This window comes from Aedes albopictus, chromosome 2, assembly GCF_035046485.1.
Source record: "Aedes albopictus strain Foshan chromosome 2, AalbF5, whole genome shotgun sequence".
NCBI classification, from domain to species: Eukaryota; Metazoa; Arthropoda; class Insecta; order Diptera; family Culicidae; genus Aedes; species Aedes albopictus.
The window spans coordinates 39,485,066-39,502,177 of NC_085137.1; the positions used below are offsets into that span (position 1 = coordinate 39,485,066).

General features: G+C 38.2%; 1 protein-coding gene across 1 annotated transcript in view; it reads left to right on the forward strand.

Moving 5' to 3' along the window:
• The window catches only part of LOC109621814 (fibrillin-2-like), a 107,886-nt gene that overhangs the window by 79,637 nt on the left and 11,137 nt on the right, over window positions 1-17,112 (forward strand). The window contains exon 12 of the mRNA XM_062847579.1: window positions 11,168-11,280. Coding sequence (XP_062703563.1) covers window positions 11,168-11,280 — 113 coding nt within the window. The remainder of the gene's footprint in view (window positions 1-11,167; window positions 11,281-17,112) is intronic.

Consider the following 17,112-nt stretch of genomic DNA (forward strand, 5'->3'; position numbering starts at 1 on the left):
TCAGGGATTCCTCCAGGTATTCCTCCAGCCACTCCTCCAGAGATTCCTCTAGAGATTTCTCCAGAGATTACTTCACAAATTCCTTCATGCATTCCTGCACAAATTCCGCTAGAAATTCCTCCAGGAATTTCTCAAGGGATTTTTTCAGAAATAGAAAAATAACATAAATCTCCCAGAATTATTCTGGAGATTCATCTAGAAATGCATCCAGTATTTTTTTTCAAGAATGTCCCTAGAGATTCTTCCAGGAATTCCATCATGGATTCCTCCAGCAATTCACACGGGAATACCTCAAGAAATTTCTCCAGGCATTCCTCCAGGCTTTTATCCAGAAATTTCTCCATGAACTTCTCCAGGAGTTCCTCCAGGAAATATCACAAGAATTTCTTCAGGAATTCCTCTAGGAATTTTTCCAGGAAATACTGGAAGGGATCTCTTCAGAGAATCTTCCAGGAAATTTTCCAGGAATACATTCAGGATTTTTTCAGGAATTCCTTCCAGGAAATCCTCCTGGAATTTCTCAAGGGATTTTTTTTTCTACAGAAATTTCACCAAAACTCCTCCCAGAACTCCTCTGGAGATTTCTCCAAGGATTCTTCCAGGGATTGTTCCCAGAATTGATCCAAGCAATTTTTCAAGGAATTTCTCCAGGAATTTCTGCTGGGTCTCATCCTGAATTTCTCCAGGAATTACGTCAGGAATTTGTTTTCCCTCTAGAAGTTTTCCCAGGTATTGCTTCAGGGATTACTCCAAGAATTCCCTTAGAGATTTCTCTAAAAGTTCCTCCAAAGATGCCTTAAGAAATTTCTCTATGATTTCCTCTTGAAATTCCTCAAGAGATTTCTTATGTTTTTTTTTCTAGGGATTCCTCCCAGAATTTCTCCAAAAAAATTTTCCAAAGAATCCTTTAGAAATTCATATTGGATTTCTTCTATGATTTCCTCATGAGGTCTCTTCCGAAATTTCACAAGGCATTCCTCCCATAATTTATCCGGGAATTCCTCTGTGTATATTTTGAGAAATTTTTCAGGGATTCCTTCGGGAATTCCTCCAGGGATTCTACAGAACTTGCTTTAGCAAGGATGCCTCCAGGGATTCATTCAAGTGTTTCTTCAGGGATTTATCCAAGAAGTGTTCCAGGGATTGCTCCAGGAATTCCTCAAGTGATTTCTTCAGAATTCCTTTCAGATTCACTTCAAAAGTTCATTCAGGAGTTCCTTCGAAAATTTCAGAAATCCGTCAATCATCTTTTCAGGGATGTACCCAAGAAGTTCCCCAGGATTATCTGATGATATTTTTGATTTTTTTTAGGAATTACTGAAGGAATTCCATCAGCGAATAGTATTGGAAAATAATTAAAAAAAAAAACGCTTACAGAAACCAGAGAATTAAAGGTTAGTCCTCAAAAGATTTCGTAATTTCCAAAAGAGTTCAGCTATAATTTCTCGTGAATGTTTTGTAACAAAAAAATCAAAGCAAAATAATGCACGAGTAAAAGAAAATCCTTAACCTTGGTCACCGCTACCAGCACCACGTTGATTTGTGTAGGTCAGGCAACGTATTGTACAAAAAACAACAGCTTGGCTGCTGAAGGGTTAAATAATGCTTTTAAAATACAGTCAGATTTTTTTGACGCGGGGGATACGTACCGCGTAAAAAAACGCAGTTCAAATTTCAAAAAACCGCGTTAAAAAAGTCTCACCATTTCTCGACGAATCATGCAAACATAAGACGATGATTTTTTATTGTATGGCTTTATCATTTACGCGGCCGCGTAAATCGAAACCGCGTAAAAAAAGACCTGACTGTATAATGTTGTTATATTCAATTTCATCGTGTTACGTTTAGTTATTAAAGGTAAGGACTGTATCGGAAATTAACTATATATGTTCAAAACATCCTAAAAAATAATTTATTCAAGTTATAAATAATTTTATTTTTGGAGGTACTATATAAATCCTCAGAAAAAGGAATGGCACTTTTGCTTTTGTAAAAATAATTATTTTACATGGTCATCAATCTCAAAGTTTAAACGCATGATCTTGAAATTTTGGACACCTCTTAAAAATTTGAAATTGCGGAAAAAATGGATTTTTTTTTTTTGATTTTTTTAAATATATTAGCGCAAATATATTCTTTCCCAGATTGCTCATAATATAGGTAAAAAATTTTTTTCAAGAAATAATTCGATTCCATTTTAGCGCAATTCTTAAAAATGAAAAAAGGTCATTTTTCAGGGACCCTATTTTTTTATGCTCATTCAAAGCACGATTACGCAAATAAAAAATACATCAAATTGATGATTCAATTTTTTTTTAATTGGAAATGTTTTTAAACTTAACGACGAGGTAGCTTTAGTAGAGAACGGAATTGTATAACCTTAAAAGATATTTAAAACAGACTGTCAAAGATCGACAAAAAATTAGTGTTTTTTTAGGATCGGTCATTTTTTAAATGTTGAGGGTTTTTCGATCATAAATATTTTTTTTTAAGTTGGTGTTTGGTGATATGTTATGTGTACATAACTGCTAACAATAATTAATATTTTTTGGATTTTTCGCCGTACAAGTTTTATTCGCAACAGGTTATTGAAACGCTGAAAAATCTTTAAAAAACAACAATTTGTCCAAAACTTTAATTTGTGAGATGTATTTATTCTACAATATTTTCAATAATGCTAAACATTTTTCAATTTTTTTCAGGCTGTTCTTAACTTGACTGTATTGTGAATATTTGATAGAAGAACCGAAATGATAAGACCAAACATGCTTCGAGATAGAGCATCCTGAATGTTTATAGTTAATTTCCGATACACTCCTTAGTAGGTATAAATTTGCTAAGGCTACTTAGCACACACACACCCCCCCCCCCCTCTCCCCTGACCAAAAAGCTGGCTACGCCCTTGTTTTATGCGGTTTCAGGGGATTTCAGGAGCCTTTTAAGGGCGTTTCGTTTGGTTTCGTTGGCGTTTTAATGGTATTACAAGAATTTCAGAGGCGTGGGTAGTTCGCGCAGTACAGAGTAGGGAAGATCGGGTAACCAATTGCAATTTTAACTTTATTTGATAATAAGTTTTTGATTTGAATGAGTCCAAATTGCAGGTGTTTTTTTTGCTGGTCACATAACGGTAAACTACCCTATTCTACATATGGTGTGGGACAATTTGAGAGCTAGCACACTCTCAGACAATTTCTAACTAATTGATTTGGATTTTTAAACATATTTAGATGCTTTTTGTGTACAAAAAATAGGTCAATTGGAATGAAATGTGCCTAAAAAAGGACCATCTGCTCAAATAATCCCACCCTGTACAAAAAAACCACCACCTTATGTGGTATATGTGTAACCGTGATAAGCAGTATGATACGTGATAGCTACCATATGATTTGAATTCCAGAGCGTTTCCATTCTGAGTCATTCTTTTGCTTGTGGGCTGGTTGCATGAATTCAGAACTCCTTACAATCGGAAGCCCAATCCTTATCTAGCCGTGACAATAGAGTGTGATTCCTAACACCTTTTAACTTAAATAGAATTCCCTTCGGTCACATCATATTCCACCGATCCGTAAGACAGAACTAAACCGTCCCCACTTGCCTTCGCAGAAACAAAAACCCACGAACGTGTCCAGAATAGTTAAAAACCATCCAATATCAATGGTGTCACACCCATCACGATTGGTCTGTCGCCTTCCCTTCCTTTTGCGGGCCGGCGCGGCGCGGCGTCATCTACTTTAAACCGAAAATTAATTCCGAAAATATTAAAACAAAATGCTTTCCTCCATCAATTTAATAGCGCACACACAACAATAATCATTAAACATATTAATGGGGTGCTCAATGGGTGACGGACGGCGAAGACGATGACGATGACGATCGCACATATCCACCATCCACTAGGTACCGCTGCTTGGGGAATATGCTCCATTCAAGAAGCATGGCGTGGTGGTTAATTGCTCATGGTCCAAAGTATGAGCACTCGGCCACTTATGGACGCTGTTCCGTTCTGTGTTTTGCTAAAGCGTGGTTGCTTCACTTGTAAGCAATAGCCCATTCAAATTTTTGTCTTTTCTTTCGATTGTCTTCAGTGGCGTACTTGGGCTGGGTTTGACAAACTGGGTTGAGTGCCTTCTTCAAGACTGAGTAGTAAAATCAATAGTGTTCAGTAAGACTGTACATACTGAGGATGGCTGAGTTTGATTTCAGCTGATGTTTAGAGTTCTAGAATAGCTTTCTAGATTAACCCTCTAAAACCTAATTATTTTATTTCCATTTAAATGTAATTTTTCGTCATCTCATTTGTTTCAAACATGTTCCGGATTTTTTTTATTCGCAATTTAGTGAATTTTGGTTTTTGATTTTCCTTATTGTTATACAATTTGAACATCCCTCAACACCCTAATCCCACACCAAAATACCCTTTTCCTTTCCCATGGCATCAAGCACGAAAGACCATCACCTTGCCGTAACCCTCTGCGGGATTCGAAGAGACTCGAGAGTGTCCCTGATACTCGAACTACGCACATCACTCGATCCATCGTCGCCTTCATCAATCGTATCAGTTTACCCGGGAATCCGTATTCGTGCATAATCTGCCACAGCTGTTCTCGATCGATTGTAGCATACGCCGATTTGAAATCGATGAACAAGTGATGTGGGCACGATGTATTCGCGGCATTTCTGCAACACCTGGCGGATGGTGAACATCTGGTCCGTTGTAGCGCGTTCACCCATAAATCCAGCCTGATATTGCCCCACGAACTCTATTGCAATCGGTGATAGACGGCGGCATAAAATTTGAGAGAGTATCTTGTAGGCAGCGCTCAGTAGTGTGATCGCGCGGTAGTTCCCGCAATCCAACTTGTCGCCCTTTTTGTAGATGGGACACACGATACCTTCCATCCATTCCTCCGGTAATACTTCCTCCTCCCAAATCTTGGTAATCACCCAGTGTAGTGCTCTCATCAGTGCTTTTCCACCGTACTTTAGAAGCTCGCTTGGTAGTTGATCTGTTCCAGCGGCTTTGTTGTTTTTCAACCGGCCAACCTCCTCCTCAATCTCTTGAAGGTCAGGGGCCGGAAGTCTTTCGTCCTGTGCACATACTCCTAAATTTGTTACCACGCCACCTTCGGTACTTGCAACGTCGCCATTGAGGTGCTCATCGTAATGCTGCCGCCACCTGTCGACCACCTCACGCTCGCTCGCTAGCACCGCCCTAATTGGTTAAAAAAATGAAAAATTTTCAAAATCTAAAATTTAAAAATAAATTGATTTTTTTGAATTTTTGACTTATGCTTATCGATTGAACGATTGAAATGTTTCAGAAAAAAAATACGCTGAAAGAGTCTTAATGTATTTAGGTGCAACAAACTTGTAAAGGTATGCTGCCGTTCTACGTATAGTTGTCCCGTGTTGAAAAAAACGCGATTCAAGTTTTGGAACGTTTTTGCTTTTTTTTTCGGCAAAGTGGTGCAACAAATAGAACTTAAATGTTCAATTGTGAGAAATCATGTCAGAGTTATTATGAATCAAACATTTATACAGTAGTTTTCGCCAAACACATATGTTGAGGGACTGTTATGCCTAGAAATGTAGTCCTGTCGTCGAAATTTATACGCACATCAGTCCTACAGAAATAACTCGTCTTTTTTCTCACTTGATGTGGTCTGCACTTCATGCTTTTGTTCTATTTTTTTTATGTTATCTTCTTCTGCAACTTTATAATGCTTTCATGCATAAAGCTCGAATGGAGCCAAAAGACAACATTAGAGTGGTTTCAAACTTTAACATAATCTCCTATTATAAGATAAATAGAAACCAGGTGAGTGAAAGAGTTGGTGAATGAATAAAACAATTAGTGAATTGGTAAATAGATGAGTATGAGCAGCCCCAAGATAGAGTGAATTAGTGAGTGAGTCAGTTACTGATCACTGAAGTTATAGAGCTTAAGGCAGAGAGCTGTTCCATGAAATAGAGTGTATTAGTAAAATAATAAGTGAATTAGTGAGTTACTGTGAATGAATTAGTGCGTAAATGAGTTAGTCAGTGAGTGAGTTAATGAGTGAGTTAATGAGTGCGTAATGAAGGACTTGATAAGTGAGTGAGTGAATGAGTGAATCGCTAAATGGGGGAATTACTAAGTGGGTAAGTTGATAAATGAGTGAGTTAATGACTTATTGCGTAATTCAGTGAATGAGTGAGTTTAAGAAAAAAAAAGGTGAATCAATAAGTATATTAGTGAGTAAGTGACTGAGCTAGAGAGCTAGTAAATTAGTAAAAGAGTGAGCTTGTTAGTGAGTGAATAAGTGAGTAAATGAGTGAATTTGTGAGCAAGTAAGTGAGTGAGCCTGTTATGAGTGATACAGTTAGTGAGTAAATGAGTGAGTTGGTGAGCATGTTAATAAGTAAACAAGAGTGAGTAAGCAAAGAATATAGAGACTTAGTGAATAATGTAATGGGTTGACAAGAAAATGAGTAAGTAATTAAGTGAGTGTGTTAGTGAGTTAAGAATCCGTGAGTGAATGTGTGGGTATTGAATGAGTAAATGAGTGAGTTAGTGAGTGATGTACTGACCATAACTGCATATTTGTAACATTTGCATATTTTGCTGGTGTTGAGATCATAGCAGGGATCACTATAAAAACACAAGTACTTTCGACTAACTGAATAAAAATGTTAAGTTTGTTCCCAATGTTATGAAAAAATACCATGCCATTTTGATAAATGTAACCGCATAACAGTAACACTGGGAAAATAGACTGGCTTTAAAGCGTGGTACATTTCAATCATACTCAGGTCCGATTTTATTTACTGACAATTCGTCTAGCATACATGAAGTGCTGTAGAAATTTGTATTAATAAATAATTGATTGCGAATTTATGAGCCATTTTTTAAAATTAGGTTCATTCCCATATTATTAAAAGTTGCATCTTTGGATTCCGTTTTCTTCAAAGCCTGATTCTGTCGAAAGTTAATGGTATGCGGTTATGGGCCAAATTATGAAATAAAAAAGTGAGTGGGTGCGTGAGTTGGTGAGTGAATGAGCCTGTCAGTGAGTGATGTGGTGAGTTAGTGAGTGATGTATTTAGTTGAAACAGTGATTTGTGACTGAGTTGATAAGTGAGTGAGCAGATGAGCATATGAGTGAGTGAATTAATAAGTAAGTTAGAGAATTAGTGAATTAGTGACTGAGTGAGTCTATTACCCGAGCAAAGTGGATAACAAAGTGATATCACTTTGATAATTAACTGTGTTATTGGTGTTATCATTTTGTTATTTTTGTTATCATCTTTTTCAATTGATGATAACCAGATGATAACAAATTTAGTTATCGATAACTTTGGTCTATCGCGATAAAATATGGTATCGGTTTCCAAACGCATATTTCAAAGCTTTCCCAAAAACTGAGAGTCTGATGAAGCTCGATTCTGAAAATAGATTCTGCTTTCCACCTTCAATGCGTTTGTAGTACGAAAGCGTAGCCTTTTATTACTCTCACTCTCAATGAGTCCCGTTGGTATAGGGGTCATCGGCTGTGACCGACAATCAGGGTTCAAGACCCGCCTGGGCGCAATAGTTGAAAACATTGGTTGTAAATTATAAGAAACCTTTTTCAACAGGCGTTGATGTCGGTAAAGTAGATTTTTACTATTTCGGTCGGTAAAATAGCACTGAATGATAACTAATTGATAACAAAACCAGTTATCAATCAGCTGTATTTTTTCATGTTGATATCTAAATGTAGTGTTGAACAAAATATTGTATAACACAATTAGTTATCATCTTGAACTCAATAATAACTTAACTTCTTATCATTTTGGTATTCGAGAAGTAAATCTAAGTTATCATTTTTGTTATGTTTGCTCTTTATTCAACCTAGATGATAACAAACTCAAGTATCAAACGAATGATACCAGAACTTGTTTTCATTTTGTTAACCGCCTTTGCTCGGGAGTGAATGAATGTGTGAGTAAAGGTACGAATGAGTGAGTGACGCAGTGAGTTAATAATTCAATGAGTGAGTTTGTAAGTAAGTAAACGGATGAGCGAGTGAGCTAGTGAGTGAATGAGTCCATTAGTGAGTAAGTAAATAAGTGAGTCAATTAGTGAGTAAGCGTGTGTATGTATGTGTGTATTCACGCACACAATGATAGTGAATAATTAAGGAAGATGGCATTTGTAATTACAAAAGCAGAAACAAATGAATGAATGGTGAATGGCGAAGTGTGATAGAGAGCGATTGAAGCGCTCTACTAACTGGATACATTTCCTCATTTTTTTTTAATTTTTTTTAATATTGGAAAACAAGAAATAATTTCAAAATCCTTACAGTCTTTTATTTGAAATGAAATTAAAAATGTTATTAAAATAAAAATCTCGTGTCAAAAATGGCATATTTTCAAGTGTTTTGACCTCAAAAACTCAGTTCGAAGCCAAAACCCTATCTGTTATGTTTGATAGTTTCCAAGATATAAAGGGGAAAAACAAAATGTACAGGGGATAGACAAAATGATCGGGACAGGCAAAACTTTCACTACACAAATAAATTTCAAGTAGCTGTAACTTTTCGAACATATATTAGGTTCCTCGACATTGTGGCATTGAGGGAAATGAAAAGGCAGACGAGCTCGCAATACAAGGATCTAATGTGCAGTTCTTTGGACCAGACCCTTTCTGTGACATATCATACTGTGCCATAAAAATGGAATTGAAGCGATTGGAAGAACAAAGGGTGGTTACCAACTGGATGGCTACCAGAAGAAAAAGAATTATAACACCAAATTCAGGAATTACCAGGAAGCTCTTGGAGCTTAATAAGAGAACTTTGTGCTCGTTCACTGGCCTAATAACTGGACACTGCCCGAGCAGATATCATTTGAAGAACATAGGTTGGGTTCCCATAGGGGCCCATATAGCCGAGGCGGTAAACGCACGGGTATTCAGCATGACCATGCTGAGGGTGACGGGTTCGATTCCCGGTCGGTCCAGGATCTTTTCGTAAAGGAAATTTCCTTGACTTCCTTGGGCATAGAGTATCTTCGTGCCTGCCACACGATATACACATGCAAAATGGTCATTGGCAGAGGAAGCTCTCAGTTAATAACTGTGGAAGTGCTCATAGAACACTAAGCTGAGAAGCAGGCTTTGTCCCAGTGAGGACGTTACGCCAAAAAGAGGAGGAGGTTGGGTTCAGAATGATATCTGTAGATTCTGTAACATTGAATTGGAAACCTCGGAACATCTGCTTTGCAGCTGTGGTGCTTTGAACAAACGTAGATCCAAAATTCTAAATTATGGTTGCTTGCAACCGAGTGAAATTTGGTCTCTCAACCCCGGGAAGGTAGTAGGTTTCATAAACTCTATTTTGCCTAACTGGGAAATGACGCGTCAGGATACTTAATCGGATAACTTAATAAAGGGTGATCAGCTTTATAAGATGCGAATAGTAAATAGGGGTATACCACAAAAGTTCAAATCACTGGACGCAGTGGTTCAACTCCTCCCAACAAAAAAAAAACTTTTCGAAAAGTGCTTCGAATATTCTCAAATATCCACTGTAAGTTGATCAACTAGTTATGTATCAGCGGTCAAAATTTGGAAAATATCGGGCTATTATGCACGAAGTTATAAAGAGTCTAGAAAAAAGTATAGTTAGCCAATAGCTAGGTTTGAGCTGTTATATCTCTGGATTCAATGAACCGAATGCAATGAAATTTTTCCTTTTATGACTTATAGAATGAGCTACGAAAAACTTTTGACATTACTTAAAATTCGTAGCGCGTAAGAAAATTATAACGAATAGATTCTTTTTCTAATAAAACATCAAATAATCCAAAACTTCAACATCGTTTCAAAATTCAAGATGCTAACTATAGTTCATTTATATTTTCTCTTATTGACTTGAATATAAATGTGATTTGAAGGAAAGTAACCAGCAATAAATTGAGAATGTAATGCGTTGCATATTAAAAATAGATCAATTTTCTAAAAAAAACATAAAATTTATGAAATTGCTATATTTTTTTCTCTTGTTAATAATTTCAAGTTAAGCCAAACGTTTTCCAGTGCTCATTATATAAGTCATAAATGGTCAAAATTTGCATTGCTTTGATTCATTGAATATATAACACCTCAAAAATGAAGCGACTTCAAAGATAACATTTCTTCTTCTTCTTCTACTCCTCAGGGGTGGCCAGATTGATGTAGTCTATATTGCCAATAAAGATAACATTTCAATCAATAAATCGTTTTATAGTAACGGTTTTCATTTAAATCGAAAAGGTAGCGTTTCCGCAACTCGTGCGTTGAACTGAAAATGCTCTGAGGTAGCGAAGTATGGTATTAACAATGACCATTCCTTTACACCACGTGTCTCCTGCATGGCTACAATGCCCGCAAAACAATGTTTATCTTCATAACATGACCAGAATATACCCTTGCCCTAATTTCATCTCCGCTTCCTAAACACACTACTGACTAGTTCTCGTATTTTTCAACTTCTAGATTATTACACCAATAGCTGTGACAGACGCGGCCACGCGGTCCCCTACTTGGCAGTTGGAGTGGTGCATACTGATAACTTTCGACACTACATCACTGCAGTTTGCTCGCTCATAAACAAAACGACTCTCGACCAACCTTACCACCGCATGCATCGTGCAACATAATCGCTTCTTCCACTTGTAATGTGCTAGTAGAGAACCTTATACAACGCAAACAACCGTCGTCGTCAAAGTGCGATTGGGTGGGCTCCACTAGAACCCAGAACGGACATACAGAAGTGATTGCGCGTTCTCCGGTTGTCACAGTTGTGGAATACTAATCAGCTCCGAGCGGAACGGACGTAGTCCAGGCCGGATGATCGCCGCCGCCGAGGGATGATCAGGCGGACTTGGCTCACTCAGTAGTCTCAATCCTTTCCCGTCAGTCAACGGGCAATCAACGGCCGTGACAGTCGCGGTTCAACACGCGGGTGATCGACGCTAACCGAGTCGACGACGACGACGACGCGACGCGGCGGTGAGATCGCGAGAAAGTACAGAACTCAGCCCTTTCCGGTTGGGCGAGCAGGAGACTGAAAATAGAAGTGTTGGCGGTGATAGCGTGAAAGTTCCAATCAAGTGCATTGTGAGTGACTGACTGTTCTGAAAGTGATTGTTTCCTGTGCAGAAAAAAAGAAGATCTGGGACAATGCTCTATTTGAAGATTATCGCCGTGGGATTGTGTGTGGTGCTTGTGAAGGATGCTGTGGAAGCTGCCGAGCCGTGCTCCAATACTACCGTGTAAATATCCGGGATGGATGGAAGGGGTTTTGGAACAAACGTTTTGTAACGTGAATGCAAAAAAATTAAAGAGTTTATCATTAGCAACTTCGTAAAGTTCTTGCAAACTGAATTCTGGATAGAATGACTCATAACAACAACAAGCTTGAATTATGTAGCATTGTTGTATAGATAAACCATTACCCGCTACATGAGTCATTGATACACATTCAGAATGTAATTTTTAATTGTCAAATCAATTTTCATTTATGCTAGAGCAATGAGCATTTTCTTAAGAATTTTAGAATGGGATAAAAGTTTGACCTTTATTGACTTATCAAATGAATGCCTTACAGTGATCTAGAGGCCACAGTTTTGCTGAAAATATTTACGCCAAGTTCTGTTTTCGTTTAAACCCTCCTTGTGCATTAGAGTCTTGTTTTGGCCCATACTGTACACTACGTCTGCGAGCTGTTCTCAACGTGCATTAGGAAGGTTAAGTTATATTCAATCAGGACCGCACTTAGGACAACCGGGGGGCCATGTCCCGGGCTCCACAGAACACATTTTACGGATAAAAATACTATTACATGAAACAATAGTGCAAGAAACTTCCCTTGGCTTTTAAACTTCTTGAATTTCCAAAACATGTGAACATTCTATCAATTCATTTAATAAGCTTTGTGCAACCGCTCAAGATATTTTGTCGGAATTTTTGGAGGAAAATTTCACCTGAATTTTGGCGGTACTTTAGAATTTATATATTACAGAATTCTAATTTCTGTAGAAAAGAGAGTTCAAAAGTGTCTGTTCAATAGTTTTAACGGAATTTATAAAGTTTTCAATGATGAGTTCCATTTCCGTTCCAGTCGGTAAAATTGTATCGACTCAATGGGCATAGCTCCAGACAACCAATTTATTCGTATTATGAAATTTGTTACCGTGTTGTACCTTGTACGTACTTTTATGCTGTACAGTTACATCGCTAAGATGCCGCAAAAGTTTCTTATGCATACAAAAGTAGAGGCGATGTACACGCATTGACGGGACATTAATAGCACTATATGACTTGAAGCGATATCGTATGCGATATATGGTGCGCACTATTGCGACGTAATATAACATCTTATACGACTTAATGAAAAAATCTTGTCATCTCTGTGCCGAGCTAATGACCTTTGGATTATCGAGCCACACTTAAGGTTGAAGGATTCGTCATTGACATAATCGTCATCATTGAAAATTTGAAAGTGCTGTGTGTCATTTGAAAATTTGCTGTGAAAATGTATTCACTGTTTGGCGGGTGGAGAATGGAGTGCAGTGAACACATTTTCAATGCAAACATTTAAGTTTTGATCGAGAAAACTGCTTTCGAATTTTCAATGATGACGATTATGTCAATGACGAATCCTTCAACCTTAACACCAAACACTACTGATGAAACAAGCTGATTAATTATCATGGCATTCAAAGAGTTTGTTGAAATGCACTTGGTTTACCTATGCTGTTCGTGTTTCGACGAAGCGAGTGTTGGAAATAGGCAAACAGTTTCGTTCAGTGTGGAGTGAGCCCCGAGTTCACCGTTGAACAGCTTTTACTTTTTCTTTATATTGCGTCAATTTCGTGAGAACAGACGACAGTTAGAAGAAGAAAAATTGGTCATAGTTGTTCAATACGGTAGGCTAGTGCGCAGAATGTCGTAGCGAGATAGTTGCTGATGATGTTGATATGTTGGATAAGTCGAATCTTGGGAATCAAATCATGGAACTAAAATGTAAGTTATCGAGCAAGTGTTGATAGAAATAAGATTTTTTTTTCCTCCCCTGTTGGGGAAATTAAGCCACTGCGTCCAATAGGCTGAACTTTTGTGGCATGTCCCGTTTTGATATTCGCATCTAGCCAGCTAATTACCATGTGTCAAGTAATCAGGTACTGCCACGACGCGTCGTCTCCCAGTCAGGTGCAATGGAATTGATAAACTCCAAGACCTTCCCAGGTTTTGCAGACCAGATCTCACTGGGTTGCAAGCAACCACTATTTAGAAATCTTTGCCTGCGCGCAGAACCACTATTTAGAAATCTTTGCCTGCAAAGCAGATGTTCCGAGGTTTCACGTTCCGTATTACAGAAACGACAGATATCACTCTGAATATGGCCAATATTTTTCAAGTGATACCTGCTCGGGCAGTGTCCAGTTACTAGACCAGTGTATGTACATAGAGCTTTCTTGTTGAGCACTAAGAGCTTTTTGGTTTTATAAGTATTTGGTGTTATAAATCGTTTTGACTGATTGCAATTTTTGACGTCCATCCAATTGGATATCACCCTCTGCTCAGCCCAGCGTTTCAGGTCCATTTTAATTGTACAGTTTGATATACCACAGAATGGTTCTGGGCCAGCAAACTGTAAATTGGAACCACTTTTAGCAAGCTCGTCTGCCATTTCATTTCCTTCAATGCCACAGTGACCTGGAACCCAGTATAAGTTTACTGAATTCCCTTGGCACAGCCTGCGCAGTGAAAGAATGCATTCCCAGACAAGCTTTTAAGTACATTTGTAAGCGCACAATGCTTTTAGTGCAGCTTGACTATCTGAGAAAATACAAATATTTGCATATCTGTATTTTCTCTCAAGGCAGATATTTGCGCATTTCAAAATAGCAAGAATCTCTGCTTGAAACACCGTAGGATAGTGTCCCATCGCCACTGAAATTTGTATTCCAGGGCCGTAGATTCCTGCTCCCGTTTTTATTCCAACTTTTGAGCCATCTGTATAGAATTTGATTGACCCTTGACGAACAGTGGGACCTCCGACTTCCCAATCTGCACGAGTTGTTTCGTGCAACTTGTAAGGAACATCATGGTTCTCCACAGGTTTCATCCAGTCTGTAATCATTTTCATTACTGGCCTATTTTGAAAGTATTGTAAAATGCTCAGGTGACCTACAAGATCACCTGGCATAAACTTTTCAACTCGTTCAAGTCTCAGCAATTCCTTTTCTGCTTCTAATTGCACGTACTCGTGCAAAGGTAGCAGATTGAGAATCGCATCTAAAGCTTTTGATGGTGTGCTTCGCATCGCTCCTGTAACAGCAATGGACGCAAGACGTTGAGTTTTCGCAAGCTTTGATTGCGTGGTAACCTCTTTTGTTTTTGGCCACCAGACAAACGAAGCATACGTCACTTTTGGGTGGATTATGGCAGTATAAATCCACATTATCATTTTTGGTTTCAAGCCCCACTTCCTGCCAATAGTTTTGGAGCTTAACCAGAACGCACTTGTTGCCTTACCGATCACGGACTCAATTTGAGCATTCCAGTTCAGTTTAGCATCCAGTATCAAACCTAAGTATTTGACTCGATCACTAGGATGAATTTGTATCCCTCCAAGCCGAAAAGCTTTTAGGTTGATCTTCCTTCTCCTAGTGAAAGGGACAATTACGACTTTTGACGGGTTGATGCCAAGGCCCTCCTTAATACACCATGAATGTGTATAGTTTAGAGCCCTTTGCATTCTTTCCGAAACAGTTTCGTCATACTTTCCTCTCACTATTATGACTATATCGTCTGCAAAGCCCACAACTTCGAAACCTTTTTCCTTCAAGCTTCTTAGAAGATCGTCTACAACCAAGGACCACATCAGTGGTGAGAGGACTCCTCCTTGAGGGCAACCTTTCGTTGCCCTTACTGTTATAGAAGAACTTCCCAGCTCAGAGGTGATTTCTCTTTTTGCAAGCACAGTATAAATCCAATGTATGATACATTGGTCGAAGTTTTTGTTCTCCATGGCACGCTTCATAGATGAATAGGAGGCATCATCAAATGCTCCTTCTATGTCTGAAAAAGCGCATAAAGCTATTTCTTTTGCTGAAAACGTTTTTTCCACCTTTGTTACTAGCGAATGAAGTGCCGTAACCGTTGACTTACCAGATTGATAAGCAAACTGGAAGTCAGATAGGGGATGGTCTTTTATGTAAGAAGAATTGATAAAATCCTTCAAAACCTTTTCCATAGTCTTCAATAAAACTGAAGAAAGACTAATTGGCCTGTATGCTTTGGGATGCGTCTTGTCTCGCTTCCCCTTTTTTGGTATAAAGATAACTTTTATAAGTCTCCATTTTGATGGAACGTAATTCAATCTTAAACTAGCCTTGAACATCTCAATTAGTGGTGGAACCAACACCGCTTCTCCATTTTGAATCAGTGCTGGAAATATTCCATCAACTCCTGCAGATTTAAAAGGCTGAAATGATCTAATTGCATTTTCCACTCTGGCTTTCGTGAAGATTTCATCAGCTAAATCTGAGGCGGTGTTTATTGTACTAGTTGACTCCGATGAGTTTATACTAGGACATCCTTCACCTTCCAGAGATATAGTATCATTGGAATTCACACTTAGAACCGAACCTGGAAAATGGGTTTCCATCATTAAGGCGAAACTGGATCCATTTCCTCACTTTTTGGTTTTTGATTTTTTATTAAATAACGAAGTGATATTTTCACAATCGGTTTTCGTGCATATGTAGAGTATGGATTAGGGTACCTTCTGAATTTTTTACGCGAGAGAAAATGTTTTTCGTTTTTGCAGAAACCATTTTTGAACAAAATTTCACTAAAAAATGGTTTCTACAAAAACGAAAAATATTTTCTACAGCGTAAAAAATTCAGAAGATATCCTGATCCATACTCTACATGTGCACGAAAACCGCTTTTAGAAATATTGCTTCGTTGTTTAATAAAAAATCAAAAACCAAAAATATGAGGAAATGCTTCCAGTTTCGCCTTAAATCCAAAGTTTCACGAGGAGTTTTGGTAAAAGCTCCATCGTCGCGCTTCAGGTTTCCCAATTCATTTGAATGATCTTTTGCAAGCGTTTTCTGTAGTCTTGCAACTACAGGAGTGCTGCTTATGTTTTCACATGTCAGCATCCAAGATTTTCATTTCGATTTTCGTATTTCGTTGTTGTAATCAGTCAGGGCTTTCCTGTACTGAGTCCAATCTCCCGTTTGTTTCGCTCTATTGAACATTTTACGAGAAAATTTTCTCAGGCGATCCAGTTTTGAGTTCCACCATGGCACGTCTCTAGTAGAAGACGATTGTATGGTGGGACAACTTCTGTTAAAGGAATTGATGATACTTTCATTTACCCTTTGAGAAAATGATTCTAACTTTTGGGTTGAATCAATAGTTTCTCCCATTGTAAATGAATGCGTATTCAACAATTCTACATATTGATCCCAGTTTGTCCTCCTGGGATTTCTAAATGCGGTTCTAGAATAATCTCCACCACTCCAATTGAAGATTATGTGTTTATGATCAGATAGAGAAATCTCATCTGACACGTGCCAGTTTGTGATCTTGTCAAAGATTGCAGCAGTGCACAGTGTTAGATCCAAGACCTCTTGTCTGATTACATTTGAGAAAGTAGGTTTATCACCATTATTGCAAATGTCTATATTGTTCGAAGACAGATACTCTAATAGTGACTCACCTCGACTGTTAATATCCGTACTACCCCAAACCGTGTGATGTGCATTGGCGTCATAGCCAATGATAAACGATTTGTTGTTTTCTTTACAGAATTGGACAAATGATGCGATCTCAGAAGGAGGTGCCTCAGGAACATCACCAGGAAAGTAAGCTGAAGCCACAGCGATCTCAGTTTTACCCCTAGTGGTTGGTACCTCTACCATGATCGCAACAATGTCCTTTCTGATAAACTCTGTAATAGGATAGCATTTTAACGTTTTGCGTACTAATACAGCGGTTCTGGGTGAATCTTGTTGCTCATCATAAAATAGTTTACTATTTTGTGTCAGAACTCCAAGAATCTTTCGTTTATTGGACCATGGCTC